The 26,789-nt window shown below is 45.3% G+C and overlaps 1 protein-coding gene across 3 annotated transcripts in view; it reads right to left on the reverse strand.

The window, feature by feature from the left end:
- LOC137421404 (putative ATP-dependent RNA helicase Pl10) overlaps nt 1–26,789 on the reverse strand; it is a 45,847-nt gene that overhangs the window by 15,242 nt on the left and 3,816 nt on the right. For 2 of the 3 annotated variants that reach the window (XM_068107434.2, XM_068107432.2), the window contains exons 3-10: nt 21,672–21,723; nt 21,324–21,365; nt 19,834–19,965; nt 14,052–14,208; nt 4,730–4,855; nt 1,388–1,487; nt 887–1,022; nt 717–787 (exon numbers count right to left, since the gene is read on the reverse strand). In XM_068107434.2, the coding sequence (XP_067963535.1) occupies nt 717–787; nt 887–1,022; nt 1,388–1,487; nt 4,730–4,855; nt 14,052–14,208; nt 19,834–19,965; nt 21,324–21,365; nt 21,672–21,723 (816 nt within the window). The remainder of the gene's footprint in view (nt 1–716; nt 788–886; nt 1,023–1,387; nt 1,488–4,729; nt 4,856–14,051; nt 14,209–19,833; nt 19,966–21,323; nt 21,366–21,671; nt 21,724–26,789) is intronic. The other variant, XM_068107433.2, reaches the window with a different exon arrangement.

Here is a 26,789-nt window from a genome sequence, read left to right on the forward strand (position 1 = left end):
AATGGTGAAGAATCACTTAGGAAAATTTTAAAAAATTCTCATATCTGGATCTGGACCTTCACAGAAGTTGAGTCCAGCCATGCCAGCTACACTAACTCTCCCCCACCCCCTCCCCCTCACCTGCACGCCCTCTTTCACTACTCATCGCTGGTTCACTTAAGCTGTGCTCATAAATAGCACGCTGTCCTTGAAGGCATTCTCTCTCCCACAATGTCTCCGACAGCTGATGTCTGCACAGTCCGAACGTGTTCATTGTGTTCATTGTGTCGCCAAGGATGACAATTTGCAACAAAATATTGAGCTTTATATTCAACCGAGGCAAGGTTGTTGTTTTTTTGGGCCTTTACATTTAATGATCACCCCCATCCACCCCCGCGCTCCTCCAGGACAATTCAAAATCACAGGACAAATCACAAGGACTGCTTGATCAAAACATGGTCGCAACAAATTTACAAACAGGCCTCCAAAAGCAGACCATGAATGTTCAGATCAATGCAGATCACGTGGGCCAAACAGCATGTGACTGCAACATGTCGATTGCAAGGGAGGAGTAGCAAAAATATCGAAAGGTTAACAGACGACCAGTCAGACAGACAGACATCCGGACATCACGAACCATTTTACAAGTTCATCTCTTCGAGTTTGGAAATGAGATGACTTAAAAACAATGATAAACCAAACCAATGAGCATTGTGGATGAATAAGAAAAGAGCAACCTGAGGTCCAGGCCCACTGCCGTAGATCTGGGACAGGATTGGCAGCAGGAAGGCGGCAGTCTTCCCAGAACCTAAGGGGGACACGCCACATGTGGAACACCGTACGCCAAGATAAGCCATCAACAGGCCAAGAAAATGGAGATATTGTGATGGACAATAGACGGACACACCTGTCTGCGCACAGGCCATGAGGTCCCTCTTGTGCTGCACTATGGGGATGGCGTACTTCTGCACCGGGGTTGGGCGGTCGTACCGGCTAAGCACGATGTTCCCCATTATTATCTCTCCAAGATCTAGCTCCAAGAACTGATGCCCGTAGGAGGGGTGGGAGAGGGAATGAGGGGCAGCAATGGGAACAAGATGTGCAGATAAAGCCACGATATAAAAAAAAACTTTAATGCAGTTAAATCAAAGATGGAACGAATGGAACAAGACGTGCAGTTAAAGCCACGATAAAAAAACAATCACAAAAGAGGGACAGGATGAACACAGCCACCAGCAAGAAGAAAACTACATGAACGATGATAGAATCTAAACTTTTAATTGGTTTGCTTCGATTGGATTTCTCATTAAAGAAAGGACATTGAAAGAAACAACAAAAGCGAAAGAGCTGACACGATGGGAGTGAAGAAGAAACGTGAAGAGCAAGTGCTGCTGCTTGCTGTGCTTACAGAGTTGATGTGCCTAGGTGGATTGCTTCCTGTAATATCAACCGGAATGTCATCATATTTTTCAAAGTTGATACCGGTATTGCTTCCTGCAAAAAGCTCTCTTCAGACGGGGAAGCAAAATGAAGATGCGTGAAAGATTTATTCATAGTAAGGGAAACATATGAAAATCTGTTAACTAAATTGTTACCAAAAAATTTCTTCACCAATATGTTTGTAAAGGTGTGTAATAACATGTGTTAAAATGTTGAAGGTCAACTCCCGTGGGAAACCCAGAAAAAAAGCTGTTGAATTCGGGTACCGAAAAATTATTTTCGAGAATTTTTATTTTTTTTAATCGGCCCTTAAGTAACTTATGAGAGGTCAAATAAGGGTTTTTCATGATTCTGAGTTGATTGTTAACATTTATATTTCACCACAGACACTCCTTTGTGGAAAAATAATTTCTAAATATATCTCATTTTCTACTTTGCAGGACTTGGAGTCTAGCAATATGGATGAAGACGTTACTCCACCTGTGCTCAATTGCTTCATCTGTGCACGCTCGGATACACCAGCTGAAAGGCTCATACAGGCAATTCCAAAGGGATACTCAACTTTATTGAAACAAGCAGAAACTGTCGAAAATGTTACTGTTGTGGAACGTATGAAGGAGGCTCAAAAGGAAGGAAAACTGAGGTACCACCAGAAGTGTAAAAATGATCTGTACAACAACTTTGTTGCAACCACCAAGAAGTCAGCTCAAGCATCAAAGGCAGAGAAAGAGTCATCAAAGTTGAAGAGAAGACGCACTACTTGTGAGTTCAGTTCATCAACTGGCTGCAGTTCTAGAAGATCACAGTCAGTTGACCTCCTGTATAAGGATGTATGCATTCTTTGCAACCAACCAGCCCAGCTCTACAAAAATAATCCAGCACAAGCTAGAAAGAAATACAGAGTGCCAGATAATTTGACTGCAGATACACTGAAGGCAAGCTTGCTGAAGACAGCACGGAGTCGCGGGGATGACTGGGGCACTGAAGTCACTGGACGCCTGGAAGGGATCAACGACTTGGTAGCAGAAGAAACACTGTACCATTTGCGATGCAAACTTATGTTTGCGAGAGGTGACAGTTTGTCCAAGACTGATGAGGAAGGAAAAAGGAAGAGAGGACAGAGGAGTATTGATGAGGAGCGAGAGGCAGTTTTTATTGAATTCTGCGAATGGTTAGACTCAGAATTAGAGCATGGGGTAATGAACATGGACCAAGTCCATGAAAAGCTGCAGGAGTTTGATCAGTCACCAGAGAAGAGCCTTTCTTATTCAAAGCATTGGCTAAAGATAAAACTTCTAGAGAAATACGAAGACACCTTGTATTTCACAACACAGGAAAGAAGGGCAGATGTACTCTGTCTCAAAGATGGCACCGACAATATTCTGCGAGCGCATCATGCTAATCTTGACCATGGAGATGAGAAGACTCAGATCATAAAGACGGCACTCAAGTTCATATCCAATGATATTGCCTTGATTGATTTAGGTCCAAAGTCATACCCCACCACACACAGTATGACTGACATCGATAGTCAGCTGACACTTGTTCCTGCAAGCCTTCAGATGTTCTTGAGACCGGTTGTCAACACAGACGAAAGAGTTGCCGTTTGGGGGCAGAATTTTATTAAGGCCTTTCGACCTCGGTCTGGAGTATTGCCACACCAAATGGGGCTTGCCATACAACTTGATCATAGATTTGGGTCAAAATGGATGCTCAACAAGTTCCACCGGCTGGGATACACTGAGTCTTACACGGAGACACAAAACTACAAATACTGCTTCCTTAATAGTAGGAGTGGAGATGATGTTCCAGATACTTCTGGCACTCTTGACACCATTGTGGAGGAAACCGATGAACAGATCAATGATGAGGTTGCGGTTGATGCTGCGCTTGAGGATCAATCAGTGATGACAGCCAAAGTGCCAGCCAGTGAAAGTGAATTGTCAAGTAATGATCAGGTGGTCTTTATGGAGGTTGGGGAAACAAACAATGCAGTCACTCAGTTTGTTGGAGACAATATAGATTTAAACATTGTCTCTATTCACGGAAACACTCCCTTTCACTCAATGGGTTGGATCGAAGTCACCTCTCCGGCACCACCTTTGCCAGATCCACAGACAACAGCAGCTTTCCCCCGGGTGAAGTTGAAGGCACTCGACAAAGCTAAGATCCTGAGAGGAACTGAAGTAAAGATTATTCCATTTACGAACAGGAAACAGATAGGAACGAACGCGATCATGTTTCTCCCCCTCGCTGAGCTTTCCTCCTCCCTGGCTCATGATCAGCCACTCCTCACTCCAGGTGACACACTCTGGGCAGCGGGGTGGGTGATCAAAGCCAACGATCCTGAGTTCCCACACTCCAACTGGAATGGCTGGATGAAGAGAATCCATGCTAATGATGCAAAGCAGAGCACACAGATCGAGTTCCTCCCAGGAGAAGGAGATTGAAGGAATTGAAGAAGGGTGAAATTCGGTACAACATGTTCTCAAGGAAGGCAGCGGCAGGAGTGATCAAACCAGAGACTCTACCTCCAACAGAGGGTGCAGCTGCACAACATTCACTCCGTGCCTACCTGCAGACCCGGGACTGGATCCTTCTACAGAGCATGTCTCTGAACCCCAGTGACTATGGATGGACAATAGGTGTGCATGGGTATGAGCCAGTTCCAACACTGGACCCCACGGCTCCTGAGGAGCTATTGCAGTTCACGAGCTGTAATTGTCATGGAGATTGCAGTAACCGGCGATGCAGCTGCAAGAAGAATGGGGTCACGTGCATCTCGGCCTGTGGAGTCTGTAATGGCATTACATGCAGAAACTGCAGTCATGATGTTGTTGAGTCTGAAGAAGACATAGACAATGACTGTTGAAACTTCTGACATTGTGAATGAGAAATAACTCTTGAGTATTATATATGTATGTGAAATAAAAGCTACTTTGTGTGTAAATGTAAAAGTGAAAATATAAATGTTAACAATCAACTCAGAATCATGAAAAACCCTTATTTGACCCCTCATAAGTTACTTAAGGGCCGATTAAAAAAAATAAAAATTCTCGAAAATAATTTTTCGGTACCCGAATTCAACAGCTTTTTTTCTGGGTTGCCCACGGGAGTTGAACTTCAACATTTTAACACATGTTATTACACACCTTTACAAACATATTGGTGAAGAAATTTTTTGGTAACAATTTAGTTAACAGATTTGTGAAATATCTCATAAAATGCCCTTACTATCAATGCTCACGACTCAATCAATGCTTCTTGTGGGTATTCTGCTAGAGGTCAAACATCTTCATGATGCACTTACTTTTCAAGACGCTCATTTCGGGGTAGAGGCTTGGACCAATCAGCTTCATCTATCCGCACAATTTCCTCCCCACGTCCGTTGCCCATAGACATGCCCCTCCCACCATTGCCACGCCCACCGTCACTCCTGTAAGTGAGAAAATATGTAAAGCATTTCACCCATTTCTTGGTACCATGTATTTATTACATCCGCAAATATAATGGAATTTATAAGCACACAGCTCCACAAACCCATCCCCAATGCTGCTTCTCTCTTCCCTCCACTCTCCCTTCCCCCACTCCCTATTAATTTTATTAATATCTATATTAATTGTACACCGCTCCTTTCCTATGCCATCTCCAGGCGTTACATACCGTCATTGCCGGGCACCGAAGGGGGCCCGGCAATGACGCACGCTGAAAGGGAGTACTCAGTCTTCACTCTGGTTGTTTGTTAGTTTTCACTCTGGTTGTTTGTTTGTTTTCTTGTTTGTTTGTTGTACACCGCTCCGTTCCTATGCCATCTCCAGGCGCTGCATAACGTCATTGCCGGGCACCGAAGGGGGCCCGGCAATGACGCAAGCTGAAAGGGAGTACTCAGTCTTCACACTGGTTTTCTTGTTTTCTTGTTTGTCCGGGCGATATCTCAGCCATCCTTTGAGCTAGGAAGCTGACATTTGGGCGACAATATCTCAGGCACCTTTTGAGCGAGGAAGCTGATATTTGGACATGACAGTGACCAAGTGATTTGGCTAGAAAGGATATTTTTGATTTTTTGATTAACAATTAATCGATTTATTATTTATTGATTAATCTTTTTTTTTTCTGATTAATGGCTTATTTAATTAATTTTCAAAAAGTTACAGCTTCGGATGAAGCACTGGTGGTATAGTTATGCTATTAGCCAATTGATTAAGAAAATATTTTATGATTATTATTTATTGATTTTAATTATGGAATTAATCAATCAATTATTGGACACCTTTCACTCCCAATACAGTTTCTACAAGCTGCATGGCGGTATTGCCGGGCGCCAAAGGCACCCCGGCAATGCGGCACTGGAGAATATTTATTTATTTGGCATGGGGGCAGTGTACTTTGAATGTATTTGTACTTGTATATGATTTTATTAATATTTATATTATTATAATGTTATTTATTGGCTAATATATATTATTAGCTACTAGGGCATGCCCGTACTATATATATAGGACGTGCCCGTAAGTGCGTGATGTTACCGTACAATGAATGTATCGTCCCGACGCCGCAGCTCGGATGGCGCTGCAGTTAATCGGGCCCCCAAATTCCTCATCGACGATAACTAAACAATATATTATATGAATCGCACCGTACATACCTCCTTCTAGATCTTGTTCTTGTCTTGATATACTCACTCAGGCTCACTCTATCACGACTGAGTCCTCCCAGCTCCTCCAAATGGCGCCCGCTAGCCGCTACGTAAGTCCGGAAGTGACGTCCTCATTTGACTGTCCGGAAGGTCGTATATCGCAGTTACGATGAATCGCAAATTAGTTTTTATTAGTTTTAAAACATAGTTTAACGGCAACATAGTTTGCAAACGTGAAATAAATGAATACGCTCTCAAATGTGCCATCCGAGGCAGAGTGTGTCCGCCACGTTCGGCACACGCGATAGCTCGCTGCTCTCTGATTGGTTGAATCGTTTTTTGGACATAGCTCGGTAAGTAATTGTCCGATTAATATGAAACCTTGAAAAGGCACATCCTCGGGTCCCCAGCAATATACCTGGCAAGTTTCAAGTATATCGGACCGGTAGTTGTCGAGAAACAGCGGTCACAGACATACAAACAAACAAACAAACGTACAAACAAACATACACACAGAGATTAGTGGAATTATAGATAGATTATTAGGAAGAGGAGGGTGTAGAGGAGGGGGAAGAGGAGGAGAGGAAGAGGAGGGGTGGAGAGGCAAGGCCTATACGAAGAGCACGAGGAATATTTAAACATTGCTCCATGTGAAGTCACTCGACATGGTAAATCAATCAAAAGTGAATGGCTTTTCACACAATTTGTTTTCACTGAGGGTTTATCTATCTTGTCGACTACCAGAAATTAAAACAGAAATCAAATCCAAGTTACAATGACAGTGTGAGGCCATCGGGAAGAAAAACTACATTTTCACTAAAGGTAATTCTCCACAAAGTCATAAAATGCAATTTCTGCAAAAGCGACGTCGATAGCGATTTGTAGGTATGAAGATCAGACATTCCATGATATGAGTGAGGAAAGTGAAAAAATTAATGTTGAACACTTAATGGTGCAGAAACCGTTGTGGCCTCTTCCAAGGCAAGGTGTTTTGAGCAGGCCGAAAAAGCTGAAGACCCCTGCAAGGGACAGTGGGCTGACCAAGGATAAAGCCTGTATTTGTTTTAATTAAATAATCCGGTTAATTATCTTCAAAAAGGGTGTCTTAACACAGCAAAACACAGTTTTCAGTCATGCACTCCCTTGGAGATCGATAAGTATGGATGCAAAATTTGGAGTTGCCAGGTTTCATGGTTTTGGAGTTATGGAGGAGACACACACACTCTGCTTTTTATTATTATAGATTTATATACAACACAACAACATGCATTTTAAGGCCATTTTCCCTGCTAGAGAGGGGGGTTATTATTATAGATTTATATATGCTTCAAAAACGAAAAACAACTACTCGATCAAATCCAAACAAATTTTGCATGTTGCCTAGCGGTACCCCAAGGTTGATTTCTGTCAGGATGGCATATCTGGGGGAGGGGGTTCAAGGTGGAGGGAAACGCCAATTCTCTCCACGTAAATGTGTATTGTATAGCACCCGCGGTGATAGCAGGTAGTATAAATCATCTTCTTCTTATATCCAGCAAGTTTAGACAATACTACGGTGATGTTGAAATCTGAGTGAGAATAATTCAAAATTTAAACTTAGATAAACAAGTTTTAAAATGTTAAAACCAAAGTTATGGACGAAATGGACGTTAAAACCAAAACTAACAAAAGGGCTTCGCAGCAAAGAGCAAGTGATTTTTTTTTTCTACCAGCATATATATAAGCAGCAAGGTTGGCTGATGAAGAGGGTTGCAGGATGTCCGAGAGGTGCGCACACTCACCTCTAAGCTGTCCAGCCTAGGTTTGAATCTAGGCCCAGCTATAAAGCATCATCGGGGTGTTTCACATGCAGACGACACATGAAAGTGTGTGCTCTATCCATTTTAAATGCCGAGTGTCAAACAAGGAAGCAGCATTGACCATTTTAAAAGTATTTGGCATGATTAGGCCAGGGTTCACACTGACATCCTAGACTCAGAGCAGTTTCTCTGACCATTACTCCACCAAAGTCTTGGAAAATTAATTAACTGATTTTAGGATGGCTTAGGGGTATGCAATCGCCTCCGAGCTGCCTAGCCTGGGTTTGAATCCCGACCAAGCTATATACTGCCATCCAAATGTTTCACAGGCAGGGCGATTCATCAACGTCCCTTGAATAGACGTAAAACTGGGAGTCCCATCTGCCAGCGTTAGTTGGTGGACGTTAAAGATTCCATGCAGTCCTTCGCGAAGAATAGGCAATCTATTGCCAGCACCGTGAACACATTACAAGTTCCTGCCCTAAACTTAGTAGAACCTCAGGCATGGCCAGCCGGTTCGTGAAAGACTTGAGCTAAACGTCCCCAACCCCACAAGAACGTGGGAATAATTACGGGCGTTAAGAAGTGGGCTGTCGAAGAAGTTCGAAGCATATGGAAGATCTCCTCGGACAAATGATAGGGCGAAAAGAGCCGAATGTTTGTGAAGGACAACATGTTGTCTTTTCAGGAAATTCATCAGCGAAGCGACGGGTAAAATGCCTTGTCTATTCCTAAAACGAGAAGCGTGTGTGTACATGTGTAGGTGTGGACGTCCATCACATTTTATCCTAAAGGGGTCCTGCTGTCGTAGAATAAAAAATAAAACAAGCGTTACGCCTAGGTCCCCCGTTGGTGAAGTGATGTGAGTTGACAAAGTGGAAGACGCAAGGCGGCCATCTTGGATTTTGACTTGGCAACCCAATTTTCAATGGCGTTCTCCCTTGTGTGTAGATACACCCACACACCAGATTAGAAGTTAGTAGTTTGTTTATTTTTCAAGATATTTCGCTCACAAGGTTCAGACATATACTGTATATGGTGGCGGCCATCTTGGATTTTGACGTGGTGGCCCAATTTTCAATAGCGTTCTTCCTTATGCGCAGATACACCCACACACCAGATTAGAAGTTAGTAGTTTGTTTATTTTTCAAGATATTTCGCTCACAAGGTTCAGACATACATATGGTGGCGACCATCTTGGATTTTGACGTGGCGACCCAATTTTCAATAGCCTTCTTCCTTATGCCGAGATACACCCACACACCAGATTAGAAGTTGGTACTTCGCTTATTTTTCAAGATATTCCGTTCACAAGGTTCAGACATACATGGCAGCGGCCATCTTGGATTTTGAGTGGCGACCCAATTTTCAATAGCGTTCTTCCTTATGCCAAGATACACCCACACACCAGATTAGAAGTTGGTACTTCGCTTATTTTTCAAGATATTCTGCTCACAAGGTTCAGACATACATGGCGTCAGACATACATGGCGGCGGCCATCTTGGATTTTGACGTGGGTTGCACCCACACACCAAATTAGAATTCGGTCCTTCACTTACGCACGTACGTACGCACGCACGCACGCCCACACGCATGGACGGACGGACACACAAACGGAGGGGAAAACCATAGGCCCACTTTCGCTCCGCGGTGTGACGGGGGACAAAAATGGTACCATTGGAAAGATTTCAATTTACTTGTTTGGAAAGCTAATAATAGATAGACTTAATCGCTGTTATCGATGTCAGCAGGAAGGTCAGCTCTACATCAGCACTTTTGTCAGAAAAGGACAAACTGAACACTCGAAGTGCAGGTACGTCGTCTTTGGCCTCTTTTTTTTCCCCCAAAATCCTCTGTGTTTGCCTTGCCTCAGGTTGATGAAGTTACTACCGCTGAACTTTGCAAATTCTACCATTCTGTGAAGCATCAGCAATCATATGGAAGTTTGGACTGTACTGTAAAGTTGATAAAGAAATCTATAATGACTCCACCATTGCGAAATCCAACGTGTCTCCCCCCTAAACTCTCCACACCTACACATAGAAGCCTGAAGCCATGGAAACCGAGGCCTTCAAGATCATTGGAATCTCCTGTGCTGAAGCTGAGTCTATGGGCCTATCACTTCACCATTGCAGACAGGTCGGTGGTCTCTCTGTCTTCTACCGCCTCCTTTCTGGTCTTGCACCCTCTCTGCTCTTTCCGTGATATGTCCCCCGTTAACCTCCCGCCCTCAGGTTTCGGCAGGGCACACACGGTCCACTACAAACCCCTTTCTGGCGAAACTACCTAAATCCAGGATCAATGATCGCCACCATTCATTTATTACCTTCGCAAAAGCGGAAGGTTATGTTTTGATCGCTGTGTATTTATTTGTATGTCTGTGTGTGTGTGTGTATGTTATTCGCATAACTCAAAAAGTATTCAACCGATTCGCATGAAATTTGGTGGGATGATAGGTTATTATCCGGGAACCATTTGATTAGATTTTGGAATCGATCGGGTCAAAGGTCAAGGTCAAGGTCATGAAAAAGTCAAAATCGTCTTTTTACCATAGCGCGGTCAATTTGTGTCCAATTTGTATGAAACTAATGCCAAAATGCTTTGCTACACAGATCTTGTTCCTCTTTTTTTTCCTGCCTGTGAAATCAACTTCAATATTCTCTTCAATCTCATTCTTCCCTCCGGGTCTTCAAGACAGCTGTTCACCACCACCATCTCAGATCGTCCCCAATCTTCAAACTTGCCTTTGCCTCTTGGAAGGCGAATCCAACTGAAGGCAATCTCAGTTCCTTCCACCAAGCTCGGAACAAGTGTGTGTCTACCCTCAGGAGTGCCAGGAAGCACTATCTCTCCTCACTCAAGAATGAACTCTCAAACCTGTCTCCTTCCTCCAAATCCTGGTGGCGTCTGGTCAAATCCGTTTCTGGTGTTTGTTCCCCCTCCATCCCCTCCCTTACCTCAAATGGCCACACAGTTGACATCGCACGTGACAAAGCCGAATGCCTCAACTCTGTGTTTGCCTCAAAATCCTTAGTCCCAAACCCATCTCTCTCTGTTCCCACCTTTCCCAGTCGAACCCAACTGCTCCTGGACTCTGTGTCCTTCTCTCCTGACAAGGTGGAGGAGTTTTTGTCAAACCTCGACTCTGATTCTGCAACTGGACCAGACGGCATCAGCCCACGGGTCCTAAAATCCTGCTCTGCCGCTCTATCTCACCCTCTCTCTGTTCTTTTCACCCTATCTTTTGCTCAAGGTCATCTGCCAGCATCCTGGAAATCAGCAAACATTACCGCTTTACACAAACAAGGTGCAAAAACAGATCCTTGCAACGACAGACCAATCAGCCTGCTCCCAATTATCAGCAAAGTCATGGAATCCATCATTGCTTCGGATATGAAATCTTTCCTCTTCTCCAATGGCTTGATCTCTGATCATCAATTTGGTTTCAGACCAGGTCACTCTACTCTGGACATGCTGCTTCTGCTGTCTCAACAATGGATGGAGGTCCTCAATGCCAAACAGGAAATCAGAGCTGTCTCCCTTGACATATCACGTGCCTTCGATACGGTCTGGCACCCAGCTCTGCTCACCAAACTCTCCTCCTATGGTATCCATGGAAATCTCCATGCATGGCTTGCGGACTTCCTCTCTGGTCGTAGTCAACGTGTGGCCCTGAATGGATTTCTCTCATCTCCCCTTCCTGTTCAGGCTGGAGTTCCCCAAGGCAGTGTGCTGGGCCCTGTGCTTTTTCTGGTCTTTATCAATGATCTCTCCGACTCTCTGGAAAATCCTCTCTATCTCTTTGCTGATGACTCCACTCTCTGCCGCTCCATTCCTCTTTCCTCAGATCGGCAGTCTGCAGCCTCCTCACTCTCTGAAGACCTGGACAAAATCACAGACTGGTCAAACAAGTGGAACATGTCTTTCAATCCTGACAAATCTCACACTCTTACTATGTCTCTCCGAAAAGATCGACTGGACAACCCTCCCATCGACTTTCTCAACAATCCTCTCCAAGAAGTTCTGTCGCTCAAGCTTTTGGGTCTCACTATCTGCCATGATCTTTCTTGGGAAAACCACATTTCCAAGCTGGCCTCCAAAGCCAGTCGCCGACTGGGCATCCTCCGTCGTGCGAAGTCCTTCCTAGGCACACCTGAGCTCCTCACCACATACAAGGCTTTCATCCGCAGCTCAATGGAATACTGTTCTCCCCTATGGGCTGGTGCTCCTGCCTCACACCTGGCTCGGCTTCACGCTGTTGAATCCAAAGCTTTCAGAATCATTGGAATCTCCCGCGATGAAGCTATCTCTGAGGGCCTTTCACTCACTCACCGCAGGCAGGTAGGTGGTCTTTCTGTCTTCTACCGACTCCTCTCCGGCCTTGCTCCCCCAGCTCTCTCTGTGCTCTGTCCCCCAAATATTCCTACAGGTCGCACAAGATCTGCCAGCAACCCTCTGATGGTTAAACTGCCGAAATCTCGGCTCTCTGCTCACCTTCACTCTTTCATTCCTCTTTTCTCCCGCCTCTGGAACAAACTCCCACACTCCCTTCAATCCCACTCCTCCCTCCAGGTCTTTAAAACAGCTGTTCACCACCATCTCTTATCTTCCCCCATCCAAAACCTTGATCTTTTCTACCCCCACTAATTCACCCCAGATCCACCTTGTTTGAAATTCCAACTTCTTTCCTGGAAGTCCTGGCAGTGTCCATATGTTTTATACCTCTCCCACCCCCCCCCCCCCTTCCCATGCCTCCCCCCAAAAGCCCTCTCCCTCCCACAGATCTCTCGATGTCTCCATGTCTCTCGGTCCCTGCTCTCAAATGTTGTGTTTGTGTCCTTCCCCCTCTCTCCCCATCTTGTCTACCGCTCCCGATGTTATTTGTTTTATGTGTCTGTTTGTCTTTCTGTGTGATTAATGTTCGCTCTTTCACGAGCCTCGATCTTGTATACAAGAAAATAAAAATAAAAAAATAAAAAAATAATCCTAAACCATGATCTTTTCTAACCTTGTTAACCCCACCCAAATCCCTTCTTTCAATTTTCCAGTTTTCCCTCCTTGGAGCTTCCATCTGTGTCCATCGTATTTCGTATAATCCCCGTATTTTGTGGATTGTATTTTCGTATTTCGTATATTATTATTTTCGTATATTATTTCCCAATAACTCGTATTTTGCGTCCCATTTTTGTCTGTTACGTCCTGATCCGTTCAGTGTACCAGCTCTTCCACGAGCCTCGACTATGCATACAAAAAACCCCTCTGCACTCCCATCATTCCCCCGAACTAATCCGTCTCTATGCGCATTTTTACCCCATTCACGCAGCCACAAAGCGAGGTAAAGCAATTGCTTCAGTCTGTATGTCTGTGATCGAGGGACTACTTAATTCCAATTGAATTACATATTTTGAACACTGGAGAATACAAATCACTTGCAAAAAGCTGTAGTTTAGCAATACTTTGGCTCTCAAGTTGGCAAAATCTTATGCCCTCTCGACCAATCAAATTTTCCGCTTTCACTCTACCGGCTGAGGAACATCGATGTTCATACAAAATGGCGACACCCCAGCCTGAGCTAACTTTATCAAAAAAAAAAAATCTCTTTAATGCATCTTTTCCTCAAATATCATTCAAAAATAGTCGGTTACAAAAGGTTTGTGATTGCGCAAATGCATGGATGAACCTCGATGGTGAAGAGAAACGCATCACAGCGGACAATTGTCAGCTCTGGACTGTTCCATTTGGCCTATTGACGTCGTATGGTTACTATCGTGCCTGTTATTCAAAGTTTCACGAAGAAAACCAATATAAGATCATGCTCGGAAAGGGAAAGCAAGAGCTGAAAAGGAGAAGAGACGGCGAGATGCCCAGACCAAGGCAGCAAACGTCTGTCGGAATCCTACCAGGGACAAAGGAGGATGGCAAAGAAATAGAGGAGGAGGAGTTTGAGGGGGAAGTAGGAGGAAGAGGAGGAAGAGGAGTGCTGTCAAACAGGCTGCCAGAGGCTCCATGTCTCGGCTTAAAAAGGGAAGAGGTAACCCATCCCATGTCCTTTTTCTCAAGACTGTGTGGCGTAATGTGTTCTAAGAACTCTCCAGTTGTCCAAGCAACCATTTTCTATCCCTCCACTTCCTCCCACATATCAATAATCATGTACACCTCACACCACATATTCCAGACAATCAAAGCCCCGACTCACCGTCCCCTTCCACCCATTCCCATTCCCCCGCTGTAGAAGCCCCTTCCACCTCTCCTCGGACCATAACTGCCTTGAGCTCCCCTCATTGCACCAAAGGTGTCGAGAGGGGGCCCCCATGCAGCTGTCCCATCATCTCTGGGAGGCACAGGGAAAGGACCTGGGAGACAAAGAACAAAGATTATACCAAACATGTTTAAACAAACCCAAGATAATGCATTGTTGTTCAGGTGTTCGCAGCTCTCACACGAGTGCTTCCAATAATGAGCAAACTGTTATCGCCAGGATTCAAATGCAATACTGGTGGTGTTGGCTTAGCGGTTAGGATGCAGGCTTGGGATCCTAGGATCCTGGGTTCGAATCCCGGTCGATCGCTGAATTAACGCCAGGGGGGTTGACTCAGCCTGTCATCCTTCCGAGGTCGGCAAATTGAGCACCAGCTTGCTGGAATGAATGATCACGGTGTGTACCCCGGTTTAGAATAGGTACACCGTATCCCTGCGCATCGAATAGCGTGACCAAGGGTTGGCGTCAGGAAGGGCATCCGGCCATAAAAAAACATCGCCTCAAACAGGGAACCATGATTGTCATGGGGCCCGCAAGACTAACCCCTGCTCTAGCAGGGAAAAATGGCCTTAAAACGATCATTCATTCATTCAAATGCAATACTGCTTCCAGAACAGCAAACAAGTTTATCATGAGCAGCAGGGCCTGATACCAGCCGAACAGCATTCCAAATCGCCAGAGACAAAGCGAACTCCAACTAGAATAGTTTCTGTCACGAAGCCTCTTCACACTGATGGGACAATTGGTGAGATAAGCTCATTAAGTGTACTGCGCACAAACTAGAATAACGCCCTGACCTTCACAACGCTGATAATTATGCGGAAAAATACCTCCCCATCTCCCCTTAGTCACACGACTATTCGTCTCCAAATGAGAAAGAAAGTTCAGATTTCAACAAGGCCAAGGATGAATGCTTTGTGTGAAGTAAACCGTGAGCAACGGTGCTCGAGGGTAGAGCTGGCATTCGAAGGGTAGTTGTTCACAGGTACCACGTACTGGTTTCCATTCCAAACAAACTTGCTTCATGTCCGTAAATGATCTCACTTCACCAGGTCCAATCGCTTCGAGTTGTTTCCATTTCAAATTCCTGCTGGGTCCGTATTTGCATGAAAATGTTTTAAATTCCAAGCACGACTGCATCATCACGATGCAAACGCACATTTGTGAGAAAGCTGGGAAAACCTGCCAGATGACTTGTGTTGAATAACTAATCGCGCGTAATGATGTACACGGCTCCCGATTCGAGTAGAGAGATGGTGTAAATAACAAGGTAAAAAATATGGCATCACGTTATGACCGCGCTCATCTATTTACCCAGAAATACCGAATGACATACCGAATGGACTTTTACTTTTGGTCCATTCCAAATGGTGTAAGGTCGAGTGCTTCCACCAATTTATGGTGTCCACTTAGCTGGGCCTAAAGGAAAAGGCATTTGCGACACATTTAGCCACAACATACTTGTGGCATTTGTTGTGAGCCTAAATGGCTGGTAGGATCACCTGGAGGTATGCGGACTCGCCACTAAGCCACCGCGCCTGGGTTTGAATCTTAGGCCAAGCTAGAAACTGTCAACCCCGTGTTTCCCATGAAAGGCGAGGCACTGATGTGCACATGCGTGGTCCGTCAGGAGGAGTTTAACCGGGAAGACTCATCTCCCAACACACGTGGACATTGGATATCCAACGGTGCTTTTCACAAGGAAGAGGGGACTTATCTCTGGCAGCTTGAAATTATTTTTTACAAATTCCTGGCCAAATCGTCTTTATTTGAATGTCAGGCCTTGCCATCCAGTTTGTAAAAGACTTGAACTGAATACGTTTCCTGAGCAATCCCACAAGAAGGTAGGAATAATTGGAGCTGTGGTAGTAGTAGTAGTAGTAGTAATAGTATTACAAATAGTAGAAATAGATACTTTAAAAAGGCAGTAACTTCATTTTATCTGGTTCCAAATGAAAACCTTTCCAATTTGCAAGAGTCAGAATAATGAAGGAATGAAAGACAAAGAAATAGATAACCCTGCAAAGCGAACTTTCCCTCTCTGGGCCGACATTAAAAAAATATTAAAATAAAACAACCCAGACTGAGTTTACGATCGGGTTGAGGTTCGCTAACTTAACTCAACACATTGCACGTTTTCTGATCACAAAAGCCAAAATGAGTTATGAAAGCGAATGGTTTTGATGACCCAATAACATCTAGAATGAACCGTCTTCTGGAATTTACTGATCAACCACTGGAAGAGGTTTAGGCCCTCAAACTTCTGGACCGCAATATTGGCAAAAACCTCTTCTAGGTACACCATATATCAAAGCTGCCCTTCACAGCGAACTGAAGACTAGGTACCCTCTGTCGGGCCAAGCCCATTCCTTGATGAATATGGAATCTCAAGGTCCACAGAGTCTGTGTCTGCTGATCAATGGAGTATCTCTCCATGTCTCCCTCATCCAATCTCTTCTTCACTCCATCTCTTCCTCACTCCATCTCTTCCTCACTCCATCTCTTCCTCACTCCATCTCTTCCTCACTCCATCTCTTCCTCACTCCATCTCTTCCTCACTCCATCTCTTCCTAACTCCATCTCTTCCTAACTCCATCTCTTCCTAACTCCATCTCTTCCTAACTCCATCTCTTCCTAACTCCATCTCTTCCTAACTCCATCTCTTCCTAACTCCATCTCTTCCTAACTCCATCTCTTCCTCACTCCATCTCTTCCTCACTCCATCTCTTCCTCACTCCATCTCTTCCTCACTCCATCTCTTCCTCACTCCATCTCTTCCTCACTCCATCTCTTCCTCACTCCATCTCTTCCTCACTCCATCTCTTCCTCACTCCATCTCTTCCTCACTCCATCTCTTCCTCACTCCATCTCTTCCTCACTCCATCTCTTCCTCACTCCATCTCTTCCTCACTCCATCTCTTCCTCACTCCATCTCTTCCTCACTCCATCTCTTCCTCACTCCATCTCTTCCTCACTCCATCTCTTCCTCACTCCATCTCCTCCTCACTCCATCTCTTCCTCACTCCATCTCTTCCTCACTCCAACTCTTCCTAACTCCATCTCTTCCGAACTCCATCTCTTCCGAACTCCATCTCTTCCGAACTCCATCTCTTCCAAACTCCATCTCTTCCTAACTCCATCTCTTCCTAACTCCATCTCTTCCTAACTCCATCTCTTCCTAACTCCATCTCTTCCTCACTCCATCTCTTCCTCACTGAATCTCTTCCTAACTCAATCTCTTCCTCACTCCATCTCTTCCTCACTCCATCTCTTCCTCACTCCATCTCTTCCTCACTCCATCTCTTCCTCACCCCACCTCTCCCTCACCCCACCTCTCCTCACCCCACCTCTCCCTCACTCCACCTTTCTTACTCTCCATCTCTCCCTCACTCCACCTCTCCCTCACTCTCCATCTCTCCCTCACTCTCCATCTCTCCCTCACAGTACCTCTCCCTCACTCCTATCCCCCCTCTCCCTCTCCACCTCCACCTCTCACCCTCTCTGTCTCCCTCCCACTCCACATCTCACCCCCTTCTCTCCTTCTCTTCCCCACCCCCCCCTCTCCCTCTCCACCTCTCACCCTCTCTGTCTCCCTCCCGCTCCATCTCTCATCCTCCCCCTCTCCCTCCCTCTCTCCCTCCCTCTCTCTCCACCTCTCACTCTCCCTCCTCATCCCTCCCCCTCCATCTCTCCCTCACTCCACCTCTCCCTCACTCTCCATCTCTCCCTCACTCTCCATCTCTCCCTGACTCTCCATCTCACCCTCACTCTCCATCTCCATCTCTCCCTCACTCTCCATCTCCCTCCCTCTCTCTCTCCCTCCTTATCCCTCCCCCTTCTCCTGTCTCTCTCACATCGATGCTGTGGAACACAAAACTTTAAACATCATTGCAATTCCAATAAAAGAAGCCCAAGGTCTCATGCTGTTTCATCACAACAGGTTAGTGGCCGATTATGCCGCCTCTCTTCTGATCTTACTCCCCTGATCTTTCTTTTATGACCATGCCCAATCTTTCCAGACACGTGGGCTCTTCCAGTGACCTCTTCCCTGTTAATCTTCAAAAAAATCTTGGCTGACTGCCCATCTCCACTCCCCTTTGTTCCTCTTTCCTCCCATTTGTGGATCAACAATCATAAGTTACTGTTCCCTGTACAACTCCCAGTCAGTAATACACCACCATCTCACATCACATGTATCGGTCCAAATCGCTTGCCAACGAGCCAGCAACAATCTTGGATTTAGCGTGAGATTTCAGCAGTCGCACCGCAAGGCACGATGCCCAACTGCACAGGTTTGCTTCACACTGGTACGGTTCACCGTAGGACCTGGGTCCGAGTCCTGGTCCGGGCGTGTAATTTTCCCACATATATCAATTTAACTGTTAGAGTTGGAGTGTATGCTCCGAGTCTGAGAGGTCGGCGGTTCAAAGCCCAGGCGAGTCACATACCATAAACTTTAAAATGGTACGTGCTGCTTCCTTGCTCAACATTTAGCATTTAAAAATGCTATTGCTCAACATTTAGCTCAACAGCACAGTATTGCTCAACATTTAGCTCAACAGCACAGTATTGCTCAACATTTAGCTCAACAGCACAGTATTGCTCAACATTTAGCTCAACATTTAGCTCAACAGCACAGTATTGCTCAACATTTAGCTCAACATTTAGCTCAACAGCACAGTATTGCTCAACATTTAGCTCAACAGCACAGTATTGCTCAACATTTAGCTCAACAGCACAGTATTGCTCAACATTTAGCTCAACAGCACAGTATTGCTCAACATTTAGCTCAACAGCACAGTATTGCTCAACATTTAGCTCAACATTTAGCTCAACAGCACAGTATTGCTCAACATTTAGCTCAACATTTAGCTCAACAGCACAGTATTGCTCAACATTTAGCTCAACAGCACAGTATTGCTCAACATTTAGCTCAACATTTAGCTCAACAGCACAGTATTGCTCAACATTTAGCTCAACATTTAGCTCAACAGCACAGTATTGCTCAACATTTAGCTCAACATTTAGCTCAACAGCACAGTATTGCTCAACATTTAGCTCAACAGCACAGTATTGCTCAACATTTAGCATTTAAAAAGGAAAGAGCACGGAAAAACAACCATAGGTCGGCAACTATCGATGGGCCTAAAGCTTGGCAGGCCTAATGGCTTCCTACTGCAATGAAGTTCCTTGGAAGGGAAATCGTATTACTCCGTCCAGGAGGAAAGCTCTTTTAGGAGGGCAATCGTGGTGAAGCGGTATCCATGTTAAGTGATAGAATCACAAAGGAAACCATTGGACTGTATCTGGTATGATGACGAAGAGGATGATTCAATTTTCACTACGGATCAAAGTACAAAACAGTACGATGTGCAATAAAACGGAAGTAGCCAATTTCGATCAGCGGGAAATTTACAAGGAAATGTCGTTTGCCTAAAACTGTCATAAATAATAATAATCACGATCATCCTTCAGGATTTCAAACAACCAGCGTGCAAAATTATAATAATCACGTTACAATAGTTTACACGTGTAATAAACAGCGCAATACACATAAGGAGTATTTTATGTACCCACGGGGCAACCAATGGGTGCACTCGCACCGCAAACATCACTCCTGCAAACACTTACCGATGAATGGGTTTAATACTCGGGATGGAACCGGTCCACAACACCCGAGTGCGAACATTGTGTTCACAATATTGTATTGTTTTCCTACCTGCAGTTAAGCGGTTTCCACGGTAACCAGGCCGGCCTCGGACGAGACCGTTAGTTGGCATGGCGACTGGAGGCAGGCCGTTGAGGTAGAGGCCTCGCCCACCACCCCATCCTATCAATGAATGTGAAAATTCTAACAATGAGATAAACATCGACAACTTAACTTTATTGTCATCGCAAACAAAACATTCACTTTTTTTTTAATGCATTGTGAACTTGGTTAGTCATGGAGCAGCAAGATGTTTTATAATAAAGTAACAATTCAACAAAGTACATTTTAAAGGTGTCCTATGTTGTGTGTATACTGTACATCAGACAAACTATGTGGATGGTATTAACGTGCTAGGCCACCATCATAAATTGAGACAGTTTACATTTTGTTTGGATGTTTGGGGTTTGTGGTTTAAGCTAACATAGGGAGGCAACACCTCAGTATAATTATACAGTCCACATGCGCAGCACAGTGGCGTGTACATTCAGTGCGCAGCACGGGGGCATACAGTGCGCAGCACGGGGGAGCGTGCATTGAGTGAGCAGCGCAAGGGCGCGTGTATGCAGTAAGCACTGCAGCCTGCTGCCTGCAGGGCGCGTGCATACAGTGTGCGCAGCGCCGGGAACGGGATGCATGCATACAGTGCGCAGCGTGGGGACGCGTGCATACAGTGCGCAGATCAGGGACGCGTGCATACAGTGCGCAGATCAGGGACGCGTGCATACAGTGCGGAGCGGGGACACGTGCATACAGTGCGGAGCGGGGACACGTGCGTACAGTGCGCAGAGCGGGGACGTGTGCATGAAGTGCGCAGCGTGGGGACGCGTGCATACAGTGCGCAGCGTGGGGACGCGTGCATACAGTGAGCAGCGCAGGGGTGCGTGCATACAGCAGTGCAAGGCGGGTGCATACAGTGTGTAGTCCAAGACATAGCTGCGCATTGTACCCTCATGTCATGTCATGTCATGACATTTAGTGAGTTGAAACAAATATAATGAACACCTGTGTAGGATGGCCATAACGCAGACCCGCTTTGGAGACTCTGCCCACTCCTCCACCCTACATGTGTATTTTGAAAATGTCCTTTTGGAATCCCAAGCACGCAATTCGTTATTTTAAAATTGCTGTACAAAAAGGTCCCAACTGATTTCGCGGGTCAGATTTGTTTTTTTCTTTGCAGGCCCGAATATTTCAATCCCCAAGTTGTTTTCAAAATGGTGATGTTAGGGGCCTAGTTGTGTGTGTAATCATATATTAACAGATCATTGGAGGGTTTCTTAAAGATGGGTTGAATTGACAAAGGGAAGGTAACAAATATAACATGGTCACAAGAAATATGTGTTTTGAAATGAAGATCAATCGCTAAATGCAAAGCACAATATATGGAACCAAAGTCAAACACTGGTATTCAACACAGAGCAATTCGCACCAGGCCATTTAATAATAGCACATTCTAATTAGGAGACCAGTACACCAAATTGATGAATAGAGTCAAATACCTCCCACCATCTCTCGTCCCCTGCCACCCATCATTGCGTTCCCTACAGGACAAGAAGGGGAGGGGGCTCAGTATCTGTGTGTAATGTATCGTGTATAGTGTGTATGCATATATGTAAAAAGAGGAGGAAGGGTGTCGTTAAAACATCACAACAGTTCAAATTGTCTATCTGTACATTCAACAAAGACACAGACACAGCAATGGCAAGTTGACAAATCCAGATTGTACAAAAAGTGATTTGTCAGCAAAAGTATTTTAATTGTGTGCAATGAACCGGGATTTGTTTGGTCCACCGAGACATCTTTAACTTGGCGTTCAGGAGGGCATGTGGCCCCAAAGAGGAACTTACGTGCTCCCCGGCCCCCGCGCCCATCGCCATCAGCCACAGTGAGGCTCAAAAACTGCACACAATAAATAGTGCATCACTCTTCTTCATCGTTACTGTTATTACCAAAACACACACACACAAACACACAAACATACACACACACACACCTCCAATCACTAATATTCCTAACACAATCACGTAAAAAAGTAAGTACACCCCATGTAAAGTTTTGACTTTTTCAACATATTTCAACATACAGCTATTTTTTATTTATTTATTTATTTATTTTGTATACAAGATCGAGGCTCGTGAAAGAGCTAACATTAATCACACAAAAAGACAAACCGACACACAAAACACAAAAAACAAGGGGAGCGGTAGACAAGATGGGGAGAGAGGGGGAAGGACACAAAAGAGAGGGGGAAGGACACAAACACAACATTTGAGAGCAGGGACATCGGGAGGACTTGGGGGGAGGTGGGAGAGGATTAAAACATATGAACACTGCAAGGACTCTGGGGTGAATTACCGGGGGTAGAAAAGATCAAGGTTTTCGATGGGGGAAGATAAGAGATGGTGGTGAACAGCTGTTTTAAAGACCTGGAGGGAGGAGTGGGATTGAAGGGAGTGGGGGAGTTTGTTCCAGAGGCGGGAGAAAAGGGGAATGAAAGAGTGAAGGTGAGCAGAGAGCCTAGACTTTGGCAGTTTAACCAGAAGAGGGTTGCAGGCAGATCTTGTGCGACCTGAAGGAATATTGGGGGGACAGAGCACAGAGAGAGCTGGGGGAGCAAGGCCGGAGAGGAGTCGGTAGATGTATTTGATCTTCATTTCAACAATATTGATAGATAAAGGTGATATAATATAACAAATATCATGAAACATTTACATTTTGTAGTCCATTGTATAATTTAAATAAACATAAATGCAAATTTTGCATGTGGAAAAAGTAAGTACACCCCTACATTTATCACAACTTCAAATACCTAAAATTAGAATCAGGTGCACCAGCTCAGGTGCAAATGATTAGAACATTGTCTGATTAGAACACTCAGGTCTGACTTCTCCTACTTTCTGACCCAGCTATGTTCCCTCTCCCCCTCAATCCTCCTCCTTGGTGATTTCAATATCCACATGGACTCCACTGACTCCACAATAACCACTGACTTCACTGATTTACTCACCTGCTTTAACCTCACTCAACATGTCGACTTTCCTACCCATATCCGTGGTCACATTTTGGACCTTGTCTGCTCCACTGGATTAAATTTGCACCATCTCTATGGCTCCGACCTCACCCTCTCTGACCACTTAGCCATCACTCTGACCATCAACATCCCCGCCCCAACACCAAGGCATTATCGCACAATCAACTTCCGTAAGCTAAACGCTCTTTCACCTACCTCATTCTCATCCACCCTCTCTGAAAAAATGTCCACTTCTCCCTTCATTGACCTCCACACCCCTTCCGACCTCACTGACTACTACAACCACACTCTCTCCTCCTGCCTTGACCAGCTTGCGCCTGTAAAAACCAAAACAGTTTCTTTCACCCATTCTGCTCCCTGGTTTACCCCTGAACTCCACCTGATGAAAACTCGTGCTCGCCAACTTGAAAGACTCCGCAATAAAACGGGTCTCACAGTTCACTCCCAAGCCTACAAGGACCACATACAACACTACAAAGATGCCCTCTCCCGCGCCCGCTCTGCCTACTACTCTCAAATTATCCACTCTGGCTCCGGAAACCCAAAAGCACTCTTCTCGACAATAAACAAACTCCTCCGCCCCCTGAACACCACCACCCAGTCATTCACAGTAGACAACTGCATCTCCTTCCTCTCTTTCTTCCAACGCAAAATTGACAACATCTACAACAGCTTGACCACCGCCGCACCCGCTCCCCCTCCAACCACCTGCCCCCCCTTGTCCTGCCATCCCCTGTCTCGGTTCTCCCCAATCTCTCCTACTGACCTCTCTGAACTCCTCATAGGAATGAAAACTGCCACCTGCACTCTTGACCCCATCCCCTCCAGCTTTGTCAAAGCCTCCCTCCCTGCTCTCTCTCCACTTATCATTGCAACAATAAACTCCTCCCTGTCTACAGGCATCGTCCCACCTTCCCTCAAAATTGCTGCTGTTACCCCCATTCTAAAAAAACCTGGTCTAAACCCTGACACCCTAAACAACTTCAGACCCATCTCCAACCTACCCTTTCTGTCAAAAGTTTTGGAACGCGCTGTAGCCACTCAACTCAAACATCATCTCTCTGCCAATAACCTGTATGAAACATTCCAATCCGGATTCCGCTCCAACCACAGTACTGAAACTGCTCTCCTCAAAATCACCAACGACCTTCTCCTCTCCTCTGACGCTGGCAACCTCAACATTCTCGTCCTCCTCGACCTCAGCGCTGCCTTTGACACCATCGATCACACTATCCTCCTCACCCGACTTGAATCCACCTTTAACGTCACCGGCACTGCCCTCTCTTGGATTAAATCATACCTCTCTGACAGATGCCAGTTCATCTCCATCAATAACTGCAAATCCCCCACTGCTCCCCTCCCCCAAGGTGTCCCCCAAGGTTCAGTTCTTGGCCCCCTCCTCTTCATCCTTTACCTGTCCCCGCTCGGTCACTTAATCCGCCGTCATGGTCTCCAATTCCACTGCTTCGCCGATGACATCCAGCTTTTCATCTCCACCAAGTCCGTCTCCACCGACACCCACTCTATCCTGACAAACTGCATCACTGAAATAAAATCCTGGCTTCAAATCAACTTCCTCAAGCTTAACTGTGATAAATCTGAAATAATCATCATTGGCCCAAAAACGCTCACAAAATCCACCCATAACTTTGCCCTCAACATCGACGGTATCCCAGTATCCACCTCCCCTCACATCCGGAATCTTGGCGTCATCTTTGACCAAACCCTTTCCTTCGACAAATACACTAAACAGATCACAAAGTCAGCCTTCTTTCACCTGAAAAACATTGCCCGTCTCCGCTCATCCCTCTCCTCCACGGCTGCAGAAACCCTCATCCACGCCTTCATCACCTCCCGTCTGGACTACTGCAATAGCCTCCTCTATGGTTCACCCTCAAAAATCACCAATAAACTCCAATACATTCAGAACTCCGCTGCCCGTCTACTCACTCATTCCCGGACCCGTGACCACATCACCCCCGTCCTTTACAAGCTTCACTGGCTCCCCATCCCCCAGAGAATCCAGTACAAAATCCTCCTCTTGACATACAAAGCCCTCCATAACCTGGCCCCATCCTACCTGGCTGACCTCCTCTCCAGACACACTCCCACCCGCAACCTCCGCTCTGCTGGTACCAACCTCCTGACCCCCTCCATCCGGACCAAATTCAGATCCTGGGGGGACAGGGCCTTCTCCATCGCTGCTCCCACCCTCTGGAACTCACTACCTCACACCATCAGAGACTCCTCCTCACTCACCACATTCAAAACATCACTAAAGACCCACCTGTTCAACGCTGCATTCAACATTCAACCCACAGCATTTAACCCCTGACTATCTCTTCTCCTTCTCCCTCCTTTTGCTTTAAATATTTCCCTATTGATTCTTGTCTTTTTGCAATTGTTGTTTTCATGTATTGTTATGCATTATGTTTTCCACTCTGTCAAAGCGCCTTTGGGCTTCTGGAAAAGCGCTATACAAAATAAATGAATTATTATTATTATTATTATACAATCTTCGTTGTAGGCTTCATGCACTTGTCTGCGCACTCGGACGCGGCCATCTTGACGATAGACCAGAAATCTAGACTCGGTCACTGAAGATCACGTGATTCCAGTGTCCTGGCTGCCATTGACGGTGCTCTCTGGCCCACTGCAATCGGCGCTGATGGTGTTGCCTGGTCAGGCGTGGCTTTCTCAGGGGACGCCTGGCACGATAGCCTGCTTGAACCAGTCGTTGGTTGACTCGCCTTCTGGATACAGGCACATTTGTCAGTTGCTGCCACTCAGCGCTAAGCCGATTAGCTGACTTGGTACGGCCATTGCGGACTAACCGGTGCAGCTGGAGATCATCCCCTCCTTGTGGTTCTGCCGGGACGTCCTGGCCTCGGTATTGGAGTAGGGACACCCCTCTGAGAATTTCGTTTCAGGATCTTTGACACCTGACCTTGAGTGATGCCATACTGCCGACCAATAGGACGCTGTTTCATGCCGGAATTTCGTAAAGCCACCACTCCATGACAAACAGTATTGTCGAGTTGACGGTCCATCTCCAGAGGAAGCGGCAATAACTTTTGTAGACATGCAGCAGTTGTTTTCCACTCATACAGAATGCAACAACCCTTATATACCCGATTGTGAAGCCAATCGTCAAATGTACCTGTTCGTACATTTTGTCACGCCACCTGTGATATAATCCTGTTATTGACTTCTTGCTGCGACAGCCAATCAGTGACATGGTTATTTTAACAAAGAAATCACCGAAGCATAAAAGAAACTCACCAGATTGATAGACTGAGTTCAGAAACTAATCCCAAGTCAAGAAAAAAAAAATATTCCATATTAAATGCCAAGTCTGTATATCACCTTTATCTATGAATATTGTTGAAATGAAGATCAAATAGCTGTATGTTGAAATATGTTGAAAAAGTCAAAACTTTACATGGGGTGTACTTATTTTTTCACGTGACTGGACCTATTATTCCCTGTGGAAAAGATTGTTTGGGTTTGATTTGGGAATTTGGGGAATTATGCCATGATCTTTTCTAACCCAACTAACCCTCCCCAGACCGACCCTTTTCCGGATTACCAGTTTTCCCCTTCCAATACTGTAGTCAGGTTCACTATGTTTTTTCGTTCAAAATTTTGGTAGATTAGCAAAACTATACATTTTTGGAATATTCAGAGCATGAGGAATCCAAAAATTAATGTTTACATTTGCGTAGACACCTTTGCGAAAATGACACTCAGGACAGTGATGAAGATCTGTAAAAGCATATTCCTGAACGGTATAGACCTCGTAGATCCTGTGTATAGGACTTATAGTTCAATCTGATACTACCTATAACTTCCTATAACAACCTATAACTTCAAAGGACTTGCAATATCATGTATTATGTAATACAGTTATATCACAAATATAAAGACAATGGTT

Source organism: Myxine glutinosa, chromosome 2, assembly GCF_964187855.1.
Source record: "Myxine glutinosa chromosome 2, kmMyxGlut1.1, whole genome shotgun sequence".
Classification (NCBI taxonomy): Eukaryota; Metazoa; Chordata; class Myxini; order Myxiniformes; family Myxinidae; genus Myxine; species Myxine glutinosa.